This window comes from Vitis vinifera, chromosome 11 (genome assembly GCF_030704535.1).
Source record: "Vitis vinifera cultivar Pinot Noir 40024 chromosome 11, ASM3070453v1".
Taxonomy (NCBI): Eukaryota; Viridiplantae; Streptophyta; class Magnoliopsida; order Vitales; family Vitaceae; genus Vitis; species Vitis vinifera.
The window spans coordinates 19,646,033-19,662,500 of record NC_081815.1 but is presented as its reverse complement, the minus strand read 5'-3'; the positions used below and the strand labels follow the sequence as shown (position 1 = coordinate 19,662,500).

General features: G+C 36.4%; 1 protein-coding gene across 8 annotated transcripts in view; it reads right to left on the bottom strand.

Annotated features, from left to right (window-relative positions):
- Window positions 1–16,468, bottom strand: part of LOC100246237 (putative lipase ROG1) — a 43,362-nt gene that overhangs the window by 17,337 nt on the left and 9,557 nt on the right. For all 8 annotated transcript variants that reach the window (XR_002031128.2, XR_002031129.2, XM_002271378.5 and 5 more), the window contains exons 3-9: window positions 8,597–8,667; window positions 8,183–8,437; window positions 7,494–7,657; window positions 7,341–7,396; window positions 7,184–7,236; window positions 6,931–7,051; window positions 167–264 (exon numbers count right to left, since the gene is read on the bottom strand). Coding sequence is in view for 6 of the 8 variants with exons in the window: in XM_002271378.5 (XP_002271414.2) it covers window positions 167–264; window positions 6,931–7,051; window positions 7,184–7,236; window positions 7,341–7,396; window positions 7,494–7,657; window positions 8,183–8,437; window positions 8,597–8,667 (818 nt within the window). In the remaining 2 variants the exon portion in view is untranslated. The remainder of the gene's footprint in view (window positions 1–166; window positions 265–6,930; window positions 7,052–7,183; window positions 7,237–7,340; window positions 7,397–7,493; window positions 7,658–8,182; window positions 8,438–8,596; window positions 8,668–16,468) is intronic.

Sequence of the window (16,468 nt, the reverse complement as noted above, 5' to 3'; positions counted from 1 at the left end):
GTATTTGCAGAGCTGGTAGGTAAGGTTTTTTGCATCTTAGATCTGTATGGATCTATCTTTCCAATAAGCACCAAAACCACATGGAATATTTAACATCATAAGTTGATTATAGGCAAAAAAATAAATTGTACAAACTCAAGCAAAGCCATCCAGTAAAAGAACTTGCCTGAATGGTATTATGTGCAACATATCGTTGCCTACTTTTGTGAAAGCTAACATCCACACGTTCCCAAGGTACTTGGGTAAGGCCTTGAATCATTTCCTCTGCATATAAGAAAGAAGACTACTCAGAAAATAAAAAAACAGGAAAGGAAAAAAACTTTGTAACTCGTGGCATATGTATAAAACAATGTTGACAGAGCATGTGTGAAGATGAAATACATTGTTAAGTACTCAAGCACAAACAAAGTATGACATGAACAGAAAAAGGTTGCATGCAATTTGTACTATATGGCATCAAACAATGTCAACAAACTGCATATATGAAGATGAATGAAACTCATGGCTAATCATTCAAAGTAACCACACCCACACACACAAAAGAGTGGAAAATATGAGAGATTTAAAAATATATATTTGCAAAATATTTTAATGATCAATCCAGAAATGCATAATTTCAGAATAGTTAGTTTCCTAATTTAGGGGATCTGCTACATAGTTTCTTTTTTCTTCTAAAAAACTCTATATAGCCTTGTATTCTATCAGATTATTAATGAGAAATATCCAGAATTCTTTCATAATAGTGCACATGGCATAAAGCTGGTTCCCCACTGAAATTAGTGTTTTTTTTTTTTTTTTTTGGGGGGGGGAATTCTAAATTGCCAAGTCTATGTTCTTCATTCACTAGCTTTCATTATCAGTGCAGTTTGAAGAAACCTGATGTTGAAAGTCAGCAGAGAGGATTCATTGTTGCTTTGGATGCCAGCACATGAGATCCACCCCTGCAGATTACCACATATAAGCTGAACAGACAAAACTTCCTTTGATGATCACAGTCCGTGAAGTTGTTTATTTGTCAAAAGGGTAAGATTGGTTGATTGGTTCGACCAAAGCAGCCAAGGAGGACAACCCAGCATTTCAAAGAATTCAATGATCATGGTATAGTTGATCAATTTGATGGAGCCTGAAATTGGTCAAACCTATTTGTTTCTCCCTATGGCTAAGGAGCTTTGGGATGCTGTCATGGACACTTACTCTAACCTGGGCAATTCAGAACAGATATATAAGATTTGGGCAAAGATCAAAAAGCTAAATCAAGGTAATCAAGGTGTTAACAAATATTACAACACTCTAAAAGGTCTGTGGCAAGAGCTAGACCTGTTCTATGATTTTGAATAGGGCTGTGCAGCAAATAGAGCCGATACAAAAAGATTCTGGAAAGATACAAAGTATTTGAGTTCCTAGCTGGTCTGAATAAGGATCTTGATGAAGTACAGGGACATATTCCTGGTAAGGAGCCGCTGTCATCTACCAGAGAAGTATTTGCAAAGGTTCATAGAGAAGAAAGGCGCCAAATTGTGATAATAGGAAATCCAAACCCCTTAGTTGCTGAGAATTCTGCATTGGTTTCAAAAGGACCTCACACAAAACAGACTGGAGATTAGAGAAATTCAAAGAAAGAAGATAGGGCTTGGTGTGATTACTGTCACAGACCTCAGCACATTCGTGAGACTTTTAGTTGGAAGTTGCATGGAAAACTAGAAAATTGGAAGAACTATAAGTCTACCAACAAGGACAACCAAGGCTTATAAAGTCAAAGCGGATGGACAACAAGTTAAGGAGAATTTTGGGGGAAACACCGAGACACATCTCTTCAGTAAGGAACGGTTGGAGTAGCTGTATAAATTTCTAAATCATTCTCAACCCACTAATTCCTTATCTTCTTGCCCTCTAGACCAAAAAGGTAATTTCTCATCAATCTTAAGTGTTCTTTCCAATAAGAAAAGACCATGGATCATTGATTCAGGTGCTACTAATCACTTGACAAGTCTTTGCAATATCCATGCCCTGGTAATCTGAAATAAAAATCGCCGATGGTTCTCTTTCAACAATTGTAAGGAAAGGTTCAACTCCTATCTCCAAAAATCCAGTTCTAAATTCCACACTTCAGATTGCTAATCTTTCCTGCAATTTATTATCAATCAGCAAATTAACAAAAGACTTGAATTTTGTTGTTAGATTCTTTCCTTCTTATTATGAATTTTTTTTTTTTTTTTTTTTTTTTTTTATCAGACCTTATTATGAATTTCAAGAGCTACATTCATGGAAGATAATTAGCAATGCTAGAGAACGTGAGGGACTCTACTACTTTTAAGATGAACTTGACTTGCATGGACCAGCTCAAACGACAAGTTGTAATTTTTCTCTTTCTGTTGAGAATGACAATATGTTATGGCATCCTAGGTTAAGCCATCCTAGTTTTTCATATTTGAAGAACTTGTTTCTTTTGTTATTCAATAATAAAGGTCCATCTTTGTTTCAATGTGAAATTTGTTAATTGACTAAACATCATTGTTCTTTTTTTCCTTCGCAGCCACACAAAGCATCCAAACCATTCAAGCACAAAATGGTTCATAACCTTTGTTGATGATTATTTTTATATGTTTGGGTTTACTTATTGAAAGAAAAATCCAAGACCAAGAAAACCTTCAAAAACTTCCATTCCATGATTAAAACTTGTGGGAAAATGCATGTTTTCTTGTAAAACAGAAATTATAGATTTAGAATATTTTTTGTATTACTTGAATCTCTCATTTATAGGGATGCAGTCAGGATAATTTGAATCCCTGATTATAAGGATGCAGTTAGACCTAAGAAATGATTTTTTGTTTCACAAAGGAAATACACACTTGACCTTCTCAAGGAAATCGGTATGCTCGGATGTAAACTAGCTGAAACTCCTATTGAACCTAACCATAGGTTAGGATTTGCAACTAAATGTGTTCCAGGAAATAAAGGAGGATATCCAAGGTTAGTTGGAAAACCAATCCATCATTCTCATTATAAACTAAACATTGCTTTTGTGATTAGTGTGATTTGTCAATTAATAAATTCTCCATGTGAAAAACACTTTGAGGCAAAATACCGAGCACCTAGATTCTCTAAGAAAAGGTTTATGATACATTGATATTATTTTGACAGGTGACAACGCGACATAAATGGAAAGACTTAAATGGATTCTAGCTAGGGAATTTGATATTAAAGATCTTGGACTGTTGAGATATTTCTCAGGTATGGAGATTGTTAGATGTAAGAAGTGAATTTTGGTTTCACAAAGAAAATACTCACTTGACCTTCTCAAGGAAATCGGTATGATAGGATGTAAGCTAGCTGAAACTCCTATTGAACCTAACCATAGGTTAGGATTTGCACCCAAATGTGTTTTGGGAGGTAAGGGAGGATATCAAAGGTTAGTTGGAAAACTAATCCATCATTCTCATTCTCAACTAAACATTGCTTTTGTGATTAGTGGGATTAGTCAATTTATTCTCCATGTGAAAAACACTTCTGAGGCAAAATATTGAGCACTTAGATATCTAAAGGAAGCTCTAAGAAAAGGTTTCTTTTTTCTGGTAAAGAAGAACAAATGCATGTTGAGGCCTTTACAAATGCAAACTCAAATTAAGAAACAATCAGCCCAACCAGACATCTAACCCGAGGTATTCAATCCAAGCCCAACCCAACCTCATTTTTCTAAACTCGGGTTAAATTTAGGTCGGTTGAGCTAAACTTAGTTAGTCAAGTTAAACTCAAGTTTATCAGGTTAGAATTGGGTTGGTCTGGTTGATTGGGTTGCATGATTCAAAATCCATGCATAGTGGTTCTTAAAAAACTTTTTTTGTATATATTTATACCAAAATTTAAATAGTAAATAAGACAAAACTTCGAGATAACAATAAAACAGTAAAATAAACTTATGGATCTTTCTAAAAAAATAAAAAAGTATATGATATAATTATAATTTGATTTTTTTTCTTTAAAATCTAAAAAGAAAATGAATATTATTACATAGAATAATAAACATTACAAATATTATAAAAATATTAAATCAGATTCAGGTTAAAATAAGGTTGTCCGAACCTTAGCCCATGCCCAATCCAAATTGAGTTCAGGTTGAGAAAACTTAACCTAAGCTCAACACGAATATTGAAAATGTTTGCCCAATTCCACCTAAACATCAAGTTGGGTTTGGGTTGGGTCGAACCAACCCGCCTAAGTTGGACCCCTATTTCTTATGCATAATTTTGTAATAGTCAATTCCTAATTTTAGGGGATTTGTAACTTAGTTTCCTTTTTCTTCCACAACTTTGTATGTGCATAAATAACCATCATATTATTAGTGAGAAATATACAAAATTCTTACATAATCATGCACAAAAAATGTTATACATGACAACAAAATGTTGAATGCAATTCTAATCGCATAATGAACAATCTTGTGCTATATTCTTGTAGAAATTATAAATTAAAAAAAAATGGAATAAGACAAAACTTCATAAACAAGAATCCAAAGAAACTTCCTTTTGCACCCGATGTGGTGAATGGGATTTCTATAAATACAACTTGTTGGGGGATATGTTGTGCAGGGAAGTAGTGGTGCGTATTGGGGACAAGCACAATGCTATCATAAATGATCTACTTTGGTGAATACTTTGAGTCATGGTGACATACTGCTTACCCTTGCAGCAGTGGGTATTGGGATATGGATACCACTATTATGAGGGATCAATCACTAATTGAAAAGTTTGAAGAGAAAACACCATCAAAATGCTGACTCTCTCTCTCCCCCACCCCATGAGGGATCTATTAGTAATGAAAATTTTTGAAGAGGCATCCAACAATTCATCTCAACCAATAGTAGATCCATTTCCCTTTGATTGTCTTGGAGTGATATATAACTCTCTCTCTCTCTCTCTATCTCACACACACACACACAAAAGGTTGTGCTTAGATTCAATAAGTTCTTCTACAACTTTCTTTAGACTTGTACATAGCCTCAATAAAAGGGGAAAATAAACAAGAGGTGAGGTTCAAACTCACCACCTTCAATAAAACAAGGCTCTAATACTATGATAAAGCTACAGTTCAACTAAAAGCTCAAGATTTTAGGCAGTGGTCCAGAAAAAGTATATCAAGCTTATTTGGCCTATTACCCTAATAATTTCATTACAAGAGCATTTAATGGTTGACCTTTATTATTATTAGAGACTTGCTCCTAAGCTTTTGTGCAATTGCATTATCTTCTTTATCAAGTTACCTCCCTATTGTGCTCATTTGTTTTTGTTCTTTTTTTTTTTTTCATTATTTCACAAGCATAGAGTCCCCCATCCCCTCACCCCTCACCCAACCCACAAAATGATTCATTCTTAGCATGACATCCACGTCTTCTTGTGCTCTTATTCAATAAATTCCTCCTTGCTACTTTCTTCAATGTGTCGTGTCATGGCAATAATCGGTTGATTGTCAATATGATGAGAAGGAGTAGCCTTTTGGATCATATTATGTGTACTTACTTTTCTTATTTTATGGTTGTTCAGCCACTAACTTTTCTAAAAGCTTTCAAGCTAATACCCCTCCCATTGTTAAGCCACCAACTTTCCTAAAAGCTATCAAGGTAACACCGTCCTTTATTGTGGCCCCATATCCACACATGGAGATACAAATCAACAACAAATAGATTATAAACAGTAGGAGAGGCTCAAACTCAAGACTTCTAGTTAGCCATAGCTTTGATACTATTTTAAGTTACTATGATGGGGGAAAGCCTTTTAAAGTTTATTCAAGGAAGAAAGGGAAGACTTAAGCAAACTTTAAGTAGGATTAATATTAATTAGAATTGAATAGGGATTGGTATTTGTTGGAGTCTAATTAGGATTAGCTAGTTGAGTTATAATATAATTAGAATTTGAGTCATGATAGGTTATTAGAGTCCTAGTAGACTTTGGATGTTATAATTAGAATTAGAATCATAATAGGTTATTAAAGTCCTAGTAGACTTTGGATTTCTTAGAGAAGCCTATAAATAGGCTAATCAATGTAAATCAAAGGAATGAATTTGATGAATAATATTATACTTTCTTTTATTGCAAGGTTGCAACCCTCAATGGTGAGACTCCATTGATTTTTCTTCTAGGTGAGACTCCTAGAAGGCCTTAGTGAGACTCTAAGGTTTTCCATCTTTTCTTCATTGTTTCTTCTTTCTCTCTATTTTTTATCTTATAATTTTCTCTACCATAAAGTTTATTCCTTGTTCCTCTCCTTACACCCTAAAAATAAAACCCTAGCCCACCTACCCTTGAGTGTAGGCAACTATCCTAGGGTTGTCCTACATCATACTAACTTTGCTAAAAGCTTAAATTATTAAGATAACATATCCACAATATTTATCAGGCTAGCAATGGTTTCAATGTATTTCCAATTATCACATTTTCCCCAGATTATGAGTGATGAAACTCAAATATAAAAATAATCATGAAAGTGTGGTCACACATGGGAAGGAAAGTTAAATGAAGGGTAATAGCTAATACACATTTTTTTCTAGTTGTCTCATCCCTTGGCATCTCTATTGATGTCAGCTAGGTAGATGACACAGACATATTAACATTACAAGTGAGGATAAAATTAGTGAAAACAAAGATATATGGAGAGAAACTGTGGCATTGCTTCTTTCTACAGTTTCTTTTTTTTTAACTTTTCTTTCTTGTAATTTGTTGTGCTTCCATCTTTAATAAATATATATTTTACTTCTTGATAAGAACAATATATTGCACCACGTCCATTTCCAAGAGACACCAATCCTTTATTGGCCAGCTCATTCTTCAATTATGTAAATATTTCAATCCATGCAAGGATCCAACAGTAAAGCAAATGGCCTAGCACTTTAAATTGACAGAATATACTTCCTAATTAAAGTTAGGAAGTTTGACAAACCTTCAATATCAGTTGTTTGGTCTCCAGCAATGGAAGAGGCCTTATTATGGAAGTCATCAGTAGTTTCTCTCTCGATATATACAATATGTGGGTACTTTTCATCCTTCACAAGATGATTAATCTAGAAATGATAAGGGTTAAAAAAAAAAAAAAAAAAAAAAAACATTACAGAGGGTTCAGCATGGTACAAGAAACATTCATTCAAGAGTCATGAGATGTATATAAGTCAATCTAAAGGAGGGGAAGAATTCACCTTTGGAAGTTCATCTTGGCGCCGGATCGATGATGTACTCCAACCCACAACATCTTAATATCAGTGAAGATAAACAATAAATTATATAGAAGGGTAATACAGTTCAATACTTAAGAAATTGAGAGTTTAAAACTTATTTTTAACCAGAAAAGGATACGATCATAGTTTGCATTTGCATACGCAACACGGCGCTTGAAAGAACGCAAAGCTGATCTATACAGGTCATAAATGATAACATTACAATTATGTTGTGATAAAAATTCAATCTTGGTGCTATTAATTACTTTATTGTGTATCAATCAAAACTAACATGAATTTTAGGTCATCAGAATCATTAACCATTTGGAGGAGAAGGGGAGGTCTCCCGTCATCACTGTCAGTGAGGAAGAGATGCTTTCCAGACCTCCCAGCTATCCAGTGTGCAGTCTGTGATGCTCTTTTCTCCAGAAAAGGAAGACCACAAAGGAATGGAAGCTGTGGGAACAGAGGCAACAGAAATTTTGTAACAAACTAATAAGCAAATAAAATACATGCAACATAACAAGAATTTCTAAGCGTGCTGGAAGGATAAAATAGAAGTTTAACTTCTCAATCTTGTAGCCCATTTATTATAATCTCAATCTACTCCGGGTATCATCATTTCAATACTCATGCCAAGCATGTAGCACTTTCTTGAGTACACACATCGAAGGCTTCTAAGGAATGCAATTGGAAAAGATTAAACAAGTCAATTGTGAGGAATAGAATAGCATAAACCCATTCAAACTCTTTTTCCATAAACACTACTTATAGATCTTTTACTTCAATATTTTAAATGTTTTCTCTAGAATCCAGAAGGTGAAATTTTCATCATGATATGATCAAGCAAGCAAGACAAAACCTTATCCAAATCTGAAAAGTCTAACAGAATAAAGAAGGAAGAATGGATGCCTTAGAAATTATGACAAACAGAAGATTGATCAAATAATCCTCAAATCAGCAAGAGCATACTTAATCTACCTGTTTGTGTCCCCTTGAACCAAGATGTGGTGTCGCAAATGTTATAAAGTTCATGGGTTCCAGTCCAGCAATTCTATCCTCATAAGGTTGCTCAAGGCTTTGAACTGAATGATTCACAGAAAGACCTGAGGATTCCATTTTTGGAAACGGTTCATACAGCCTCGCAACAGCATACCTTGCAACAAGCCCACCCAAAGAGTGTGCCACAAAGGAGATCTTTCGCACCTCAGGCCAACGTTTGACAACAGCCAATACCTGCATCAGAATATAGCTAAGGTTCATATGAGATTTCTTATAAAAACCCTCAACTTAGTGATTTTTAAAACAGAAAGTTTCGATGTATATTCAAGGTGGTAAGCTCAAAAACCAACGCATGCTAGAACCATGAGGATTAAAATAAAATTTCCAAAATACCTCATCAGCTAGCCTCTCACCCATCAAGTCAACACCATTGAAAGTCAATGTTGAATAGTTGCATTCACTTCCTGCTCATCAAATATAAATGCACATCATTTTAGTGAAATGTCTGCAGTCGAGTTAATTAAAATGCCAACCATGAAAACAAAGCAATATTGCAGCATTCACAACATTCAGTTTTGACAACTTTTTGATATATGATGGGGAAATTCTTAAAAAGTAGTTACAGACATAAATTGATGGTGCAATACGTGATAATTTAGGTGAGTCTTAACAGCACCAGCATGTGAAAGAAAACATAAAAAAAAAAACTAAAAAAAAAAAGGAAAGAAAGAAAAAGACTGATATGATCCTACAGATACAAAATCCATGAATTCTGACCATGAAGATGAAAAATGTCTGTATCAAAAAAGCCAAATGGGTAGGTTATTGCTTAACTAGATGAAAATGAAAACAGAAAAAGGGGCTCGTGCTCAATGAATTTCTATTAGAAGTGACCTGAATACATATCATACCACTCAAAACTCAAAAATAATAAATAATAATGATAATAATAATTAAATAAAAATAACATATCATTTGCACTCTAGGGAACCTACTCAAGGAATTAATCTATGCTCCAAAGGCTCCCTCATTTCTTAGCATCAACCTCCAAAACAGAGTAACGTGTCTTGAATATGCCGTTATACATCAAAAGTTTAAAAACAAAACTATTATTCAGTTACACCCTCTGGAATACTCCCAAAGAGCGACCTACACTCTAATACCATGTACACAAAATAGAAGGGGAAAATGCTTTTTGATTAATTAATTTTAAAAAATAACAGGGAAATAAACAGGCTAAGTCCGCAACCTAATCATGTAACTAACTACCAAGAATCTAGGAACTAACAAGCACAACTCTGGGACCTAACTATCAGAACACCTAGATATCTGAAACTAATTAGTAATCAGTTCAAATTCATTGGAAACAAATTACAGAAAAACACAACAACAAACTTCCAATAATTTGACAACTCCCTTGGTGAGGGTGGCAATGATCAATAAACTCCAACCAATATTGGACCTTAACTGTACCTTGGATTTGAGTTCATTCCATCCACCAGTCAAAGGATATGAGGCTAGCCACTCTTCGGTGACTCCCACTGGAATTGAGCCATATATTTGTTTGCCGAGGTGATATATGATTAGATCTAGAAACAGTTTTCATGGATTAAGTTGTTTGTTGTCTGAAATGTTATTTTTCTAAATGAACTTCGGACATTAACTAATAACACATTTTATAGGTTATTTATAAATTACAAGATAGATCTCATCTAATTTTTGTGTAGATACATGGTCCAATTGTCCTACTATTTTCTTTAGTAAGCTTTCATGCCCACCCCTTCCATTATTCCACCTTTCACTTACAGATAATATTAGGAAAAAGTGATGGATGAGAACCGAGAATATTTGCTATAGAATTTTCTAGACATTTTAAGACTTATGGTTTACTAGCTTATTCTGAATTGTTGATTATTTCTTATGGACTTTGGTTGATCTTAGTAATTGGTATTTTATTTCCTCAAGCTCAAGTTGAATATTGATCTTTGATTTCTTTACTAGCATTAACATTTATTTAATTGGAGACTTTTTATTTTTATATTTATATGGTTTCTTTTAACTGTTACTATGAACAAGTGGTTACTAATTGACTATCATGCTAGCCACATAATTTGTTTGTCATTCACATGTTGGGTCCTATGGTTCAGTGCACCAGATGACTAACATCATGTCCCTAGGCCTACTTGGTCCTAGGTTGCAAAGTCACATGAATAGTCACTCTTAAGGCATTCATCAAACACTTGATGAGCATCGTCTATATCTTTAATAACCTTTCTTTTTATCAGAAACCAAAGATGTATTAATTGTTAATACAAAGTATAAGAAAAGGATGAGGAATTCTCCCCACAAATACAAAACCCTTGACAAAAAGACTAAACTCTTCTACCAAACAAGGATGCCCATATGCCCATACAACATGGTTTAGTCCATATAAGAAAACCAAAATTTACATCTCCTCAAACCCGAACATAACTCAAACACAAATGCATTATCATTCCTTAGAGGTAAAGAATATAACTCAAACACATTACCATGCTCAGGGTTCATCATAGATTCATTAAGAACCTTAATCCATGGAACTATCTTCATCACTCCATATCATCAGCTAGTTCCTATCACTTAAGCATTCTCACAACCAAAGATAAATCTTCAATCATATACTTCATCTCAACCATATTTGTTCCTTGGCCTTGATGTCTTCTTCCACCATGGCCTAGATCCAAGGTCCTGCCTCTGATTTCACCTGAAACATCATGAATGTAGGAACTAGCTTAATTCAGAAGAAAAGACACCGGCTTCCTTAGAACCCCATTTTTTCTTAGAGAATATATAAAAGCCACAAGCACCTAACATCTTGTTGATTCGAAGAATTAACAACAACAAGAAGAAGATCACATTGAAATTTAACAACAATAACCAAAAGTCTTTTCTCAGTTTCACATGGAGCCAACAAACTCATCCACATTCACATTTGCTTGAGCAGGATATTGGTCCAGTGCATTAAAATACTACCCCAAATGAAGAATTTCTGCCTTATCGCCCTGAAATCCCAATTATTTAATTGAAATTTTTGAGAAACAAGGCAAGTAAATTTTTGCAAGGGACTACAATCAGATGTGCCAGATTTTCATGTAGATCACCATTTCAACGCTTTTAAAGACTGGATATATGGTTTAGAGAATTGCTCTTATTGGCATGAGATGGATGCAGCTCAGAACTAGTGCTCTGTAGAGGCTAAGCTTAAGATGGCAGCTTGAGCTAGGATATTATGGATTAATGAACCACAGTTCTAAGAAGGGAATGGATTTTGGGATGGCAGAATGACTAGAAACTTCATGCTTCTTAACTACGAGCATCCAATCTATCTTCATTTGATCAATGGCAGGAAGCATGCCTGTGAAACAACATGGTAGTCAATTCTAGGGTTTGACTATACTCACTTCTTTTGATCAGGTTTGTACATCATGGGGAGGACTTCTCATCCTTCTCATATTTTTCTCTTTTAATACATTGTTCGTTTCTGATGAAAAAAAAAATATTCTAGGGCTTGACTACTCGGTCAGATTCTGCATGGAATAAACATTTTATGATTTGCTATCAATTGGCAGGGTTTGAGACAGCAGATAGCTTCAAGACTAACAACTTATAGGTTGAATACCAAAGAGATGCAATACAAAGTGCATATCAGATCAATGAAAATTTGGAAAGAAAATCCAATACTGGTGAAAGGGAAATAACCTAGTAGGACTTTTGTTGACCAAGTGGAAAAAGGTAGTTAAAAACTATTGGAATGGTTCTAGCTTTTCCATCAACAAGCTATTCAGGGTAATACAAGTCCAAATTCCTTGGGGAAGAAGAAATCAACATTTTACTGTTTTGGCCACATTTTGGCTTCATATGCTGATCAATTAATCACCATCACTGAGACAAAAGCAATGATTAAGAGTGCTTGTATTAAGCAACCAAGGCAGAGCAGGAGTACAGACATGGAAGAAGAGAAGCAGTCTTGCTTAGCTCTTCAACCTTTGCTATCAAGGCAGCAGTTATGATTGAAGAGAGAAACCTACTATAAACAATACAAGGTCGCCACTTGAACAACACTAATATCAAACTCATATGTTTGCTTACCTATACTAATAATGGACTTCCACAAGAAAGATCTCCTGATTATCCAACCTCACCCCTAACTAAAGAAGATATTTTTACACCCCCACCAAAGCAAATAATTCAAGTCCATTGGCAATCACAATGCTTGTCAGCTTCAAGAAAGGCCAAATCAGATCAGATCTCTCAAAATACACCCAACACCTATTTCACTCAGATTCCCAACAAGTATTTGCAAAAATTGGGCTTAAGGTAACCATCTAGAGGAGGGACCAGTAACACTCCATATGCTCTCCTCAGATTTGGCTGAACAACAAGCCTGCAACCCATTAAGATAATACCTTTTCTTTATTGATAGACAAAGAGAGAGTGTATATTGACAAGCTCTACTCACAAAAAGAGGGGTGCAACCCCCAGTACACTAGGAGATAATCCTGAGAGATGTCAATGAACTCTTTAATCATAAGAGATATATATATATATATATAGACAAATTTTGTCCTATAACATCATAGAAAGTCAGAATATTCCTTTCCAGCCATATTGCTTAAGAAGTCACAAGCACAGCATACTGCTACAGCATTTTACTCCTTGCTCTCTTGTCAAAACCCTAAAGAAGATAAGCAACACCTATGAAATATTTTTAGGAGCCACCAATACAATATCGATCAAGAAGAATGTAAGTCCTAAAACTCATGAAAATAAGAAAATGAAAAAAAAAAAAAAAAAAAGTGGTAATAACATTTTATTTTTGGCTTTCGTAGAAGCTAAAGCTAAAACCATAATTTCAAAGGGATTATTAAACATGAAACTACATCTCGCATAAGCCCCAAAAAAGGGTTCTATGAGAAGCAACACTGATTGAGCTAACAAAATAGTTTTTAACTTCTCAATAGGCAATCCAAACAGGGCCTTACTAATAGGTGGTTCTATGGGGCCTCTTTATCTAAACCATATAACTAGTATTTGTTAAGAGTTTATTTTATTTTTTTATGTTATGCTGAGAATTATTTTATTTATTAGTTATTAGTAGTATTATCGCAATCATAGTCAATGATAAATAATTTCTCATCTATCTATATTATTAACCAAGATTACGATAATGCCCTATTAACTATCATATAAAATAACTCTTAACAAAATAAAATAAACTATAATCCAACTTCTATTTAAGTTGAAATTCCACCAAAAAGAGTCATAAGATATTAAAACAAGATTGATAATGGGCATACCCTTTGCCACTCTAACAAACAAAATAAAGGCGATGAAAGGAAAATAGAAAATGTTAATTAGTCAAGTGCCAGTCTTCAAAATCGCAGATCATATTCACTTCTAACAATGAATCTTATATGTAGAATGAATCATCATTAACTCAAGAAATATTTCTATGGGCAATGGTAAGAGGCTCTCACCAAAAATTCCTATCCATTATTCTACAACTTTTAGTTGCTTCTAATAAGAAAATGCAAACCATGAGGCTTTCTTCTTGAGAGGTCTCTACAAGTAATTGCCCATTAGAGCTTTAATCCTTAAACCCTCACATCACGACCTTTCCCCTAATCTTGGTGCCACAAACCCTTTCACCTTATTAGGTATACTGATTGTCCTCTCTATACCTCAAACATGGAAAATCCCTTTAAATTTTCCTAATCCAAGAAGCAATGTCTAAAAATGGATGGAGAACAAATAGTGATATTGACCAAGGAAGATTAAATCAGGCTATTCTACCCTCAAGCAACATATGCTACTTCCATACCAACTCATCAAGTCAATTGGACGCTTTTCCAACCATGGTGCCTTAGAATCCCGACACACTTGAGTTGTATCCAAAGGAAGACCAAGGTATCAAAGGCCACGTCCTAGCTTCCTAACCAACAGAGAATGCTAATCTTTCATAGTACTCCTACTTAACATCTATCCCCAGTATTACACACTTATCAAGGTTAACCTTAAGGCTAGAGACTAACCCAAAAGACTTGAGTAGAAGGTTGAGGTTGTTAAGATTTTTTTCTTTCATTGATAGAAGAGAAAGGATGTCTAATACCTAACCCACCTCTTCCCTAACCCTAAACCCTTGAACAAAAACCCCCTCCATTGCTTTTGAGATGAAGCAAACCTATATCTTCATAACCAAGATAAAAAAATAAGCAAATAGTAAATCCTCTTGTTTGAGACCTCTAGAACTTTAGAAAAAGCTTGGAGTGTCATGCATTAACATTGAAACTCTAGCAGACGAAATGCAGAATTTGATCACAAAGGAATCCATTTTTGACCAAAGTCCCTATTCATTAACAAAAATCACAAATCCTGATCCACGAGATCCTGAACCTTTTTACATCCAACTTGTACACAAGCCCCAACCACAATCTCTTCAATTTGAAGTCCACTGATTCACTACAATGAGAACATTTGCATATTCCACCACTACTGTTGGATTTCTTGAGGAAAAGAACCATCCTTCAATTCTAGCAATTAAAATTGCCTTTGAGGCCTTGCGTGAGAGAGAGAAGAAATGGAGGAGAGAGAGAGAGGGTTAGAGAGAGAGAGCGTGAGAGAGAGCGAGAGCGACGGAGGAGTGCGAGACTTCCCGAGAGCGACCGAGAATGTAGAGGGCGAGGTCCTTGCGAGGCCTAGGAAAAGCTTCAGGAAGGGTGGCTTCAGAGTGGAGTCGAAGTCATTTAAGGTTGAGGTGGAGAAGAAGAGAGGCAGGCTGCAAGCTACGATCGTGGAGAGGAAAAGAGGGATTTCCTCATGGATTAGGCTGGGACCGGCGAGTCTTGGGCTATTCCTCGATTGTCTGGTTCTGTGCATTGAGGATGTGAGAACGGCAAAATGGGTAAGAAAGTGGCAGGAAAATGGGAGGGCTTATTCTCTGGTGCGCGATCATAACAAAGGGGGGTGCTTCCTCCGGTTAGATGTTGTGGATTTGGAGAACAAAAGATTTAGCATATTCATCCCTAAAAGGAGAGGAGCAAAGGGTGGTTGGGTTTCAATGGTGGAGACGTTACAGCACTTGGTCTGTGCTAATGGAGGAATGATAAGCCAAAAAGAAGAAGAGTCACGTTTGAAGCCAAGTATGGTGAAAACCTTCGCGGAAGTGGTCAAAATGTCGAGGAGTAAAGATAGAGCAACAATCAAAGTGGAGGTCACAAAGAAGGAGCTATGCCGAAACTTAAACAAACTGGCTCACTATGTGGTTGGGATATGGAACCCTAGCGCAGCAAAGGGGGACGACCTACGAAGGTGGGGGACTCAGTTGGCGAAAATCTGGAGTTTGAAGGGCAACCTAGGGTTAGCAAAACTGGAAAAGGGCAAGGTATTGATGGAATTTGAGCTCTTGATAGAAGCAGAGCAAGCCATTAAACTTGGAAGCATCTCGGTTGGGGAGATCTTTCTTCGCTTGGAGAAATGGAGGCCTGAGACGGGATGTCTGAGGAAGGGGGAGAACAAGAGTGAAGCCTGGGTGCGGGTTGTAGGCTTACCCGTCTCCTTATGGGAGTGGGACATTCTGAGAAGGATAGGGGAGCAGTGCGGGGGTTTTCTCGCAATCGACTCTCAAACGGAAAAGATGGAGGAATTACAGTGGGCCCGGTTATTGGTGAAGCGTAACGGCGAGAAACTCCCCAATGTGGTGGAGGTTTGGGTTGAAGAGTTGTGCTACTCGCTAACTCTCTGGTGGGAGGTCAGGCCAGTAATGATAGCGGCGACGGCGGGAAAGAGAGGGAAGTTTGTCGCAACGGGAGAGGAGGTTGGGGGTGAAGCTTGTACACGCGCGGGCGAGCGCATGCTGGAGGCGAAGGACGGTTTCAAGGCTCGAGGCCCTGCTGTTGCATGCTGATGGGATGCGGGGTTAGTCAAGCGGGTCGGGGCAAGTTACGGACCATATTTGGAGCTTCGATGGGTCGTCGGGTGGGTCACAAGGATCAGGCAGGCTTAGCTTGCTAGGCCTAGTAGAGCCCTCTTGGTACTCTAAGGAATCAGAGCCCATTGGGCTTGTTTCCTTCTCGGACCCCCCTTGCGAAAATGGGCCGCCTCTTTTTGGGTTGTCGTCTTGGAAGATTTCTAAGCGGGCCAAGACTCTGGTGCATCCTATGATGTCTGGGCTGGACAATCGAGGCCTGTCTATGCCCTTAGCTGTGGTTAGAGCCCAAGTGGGGGAGG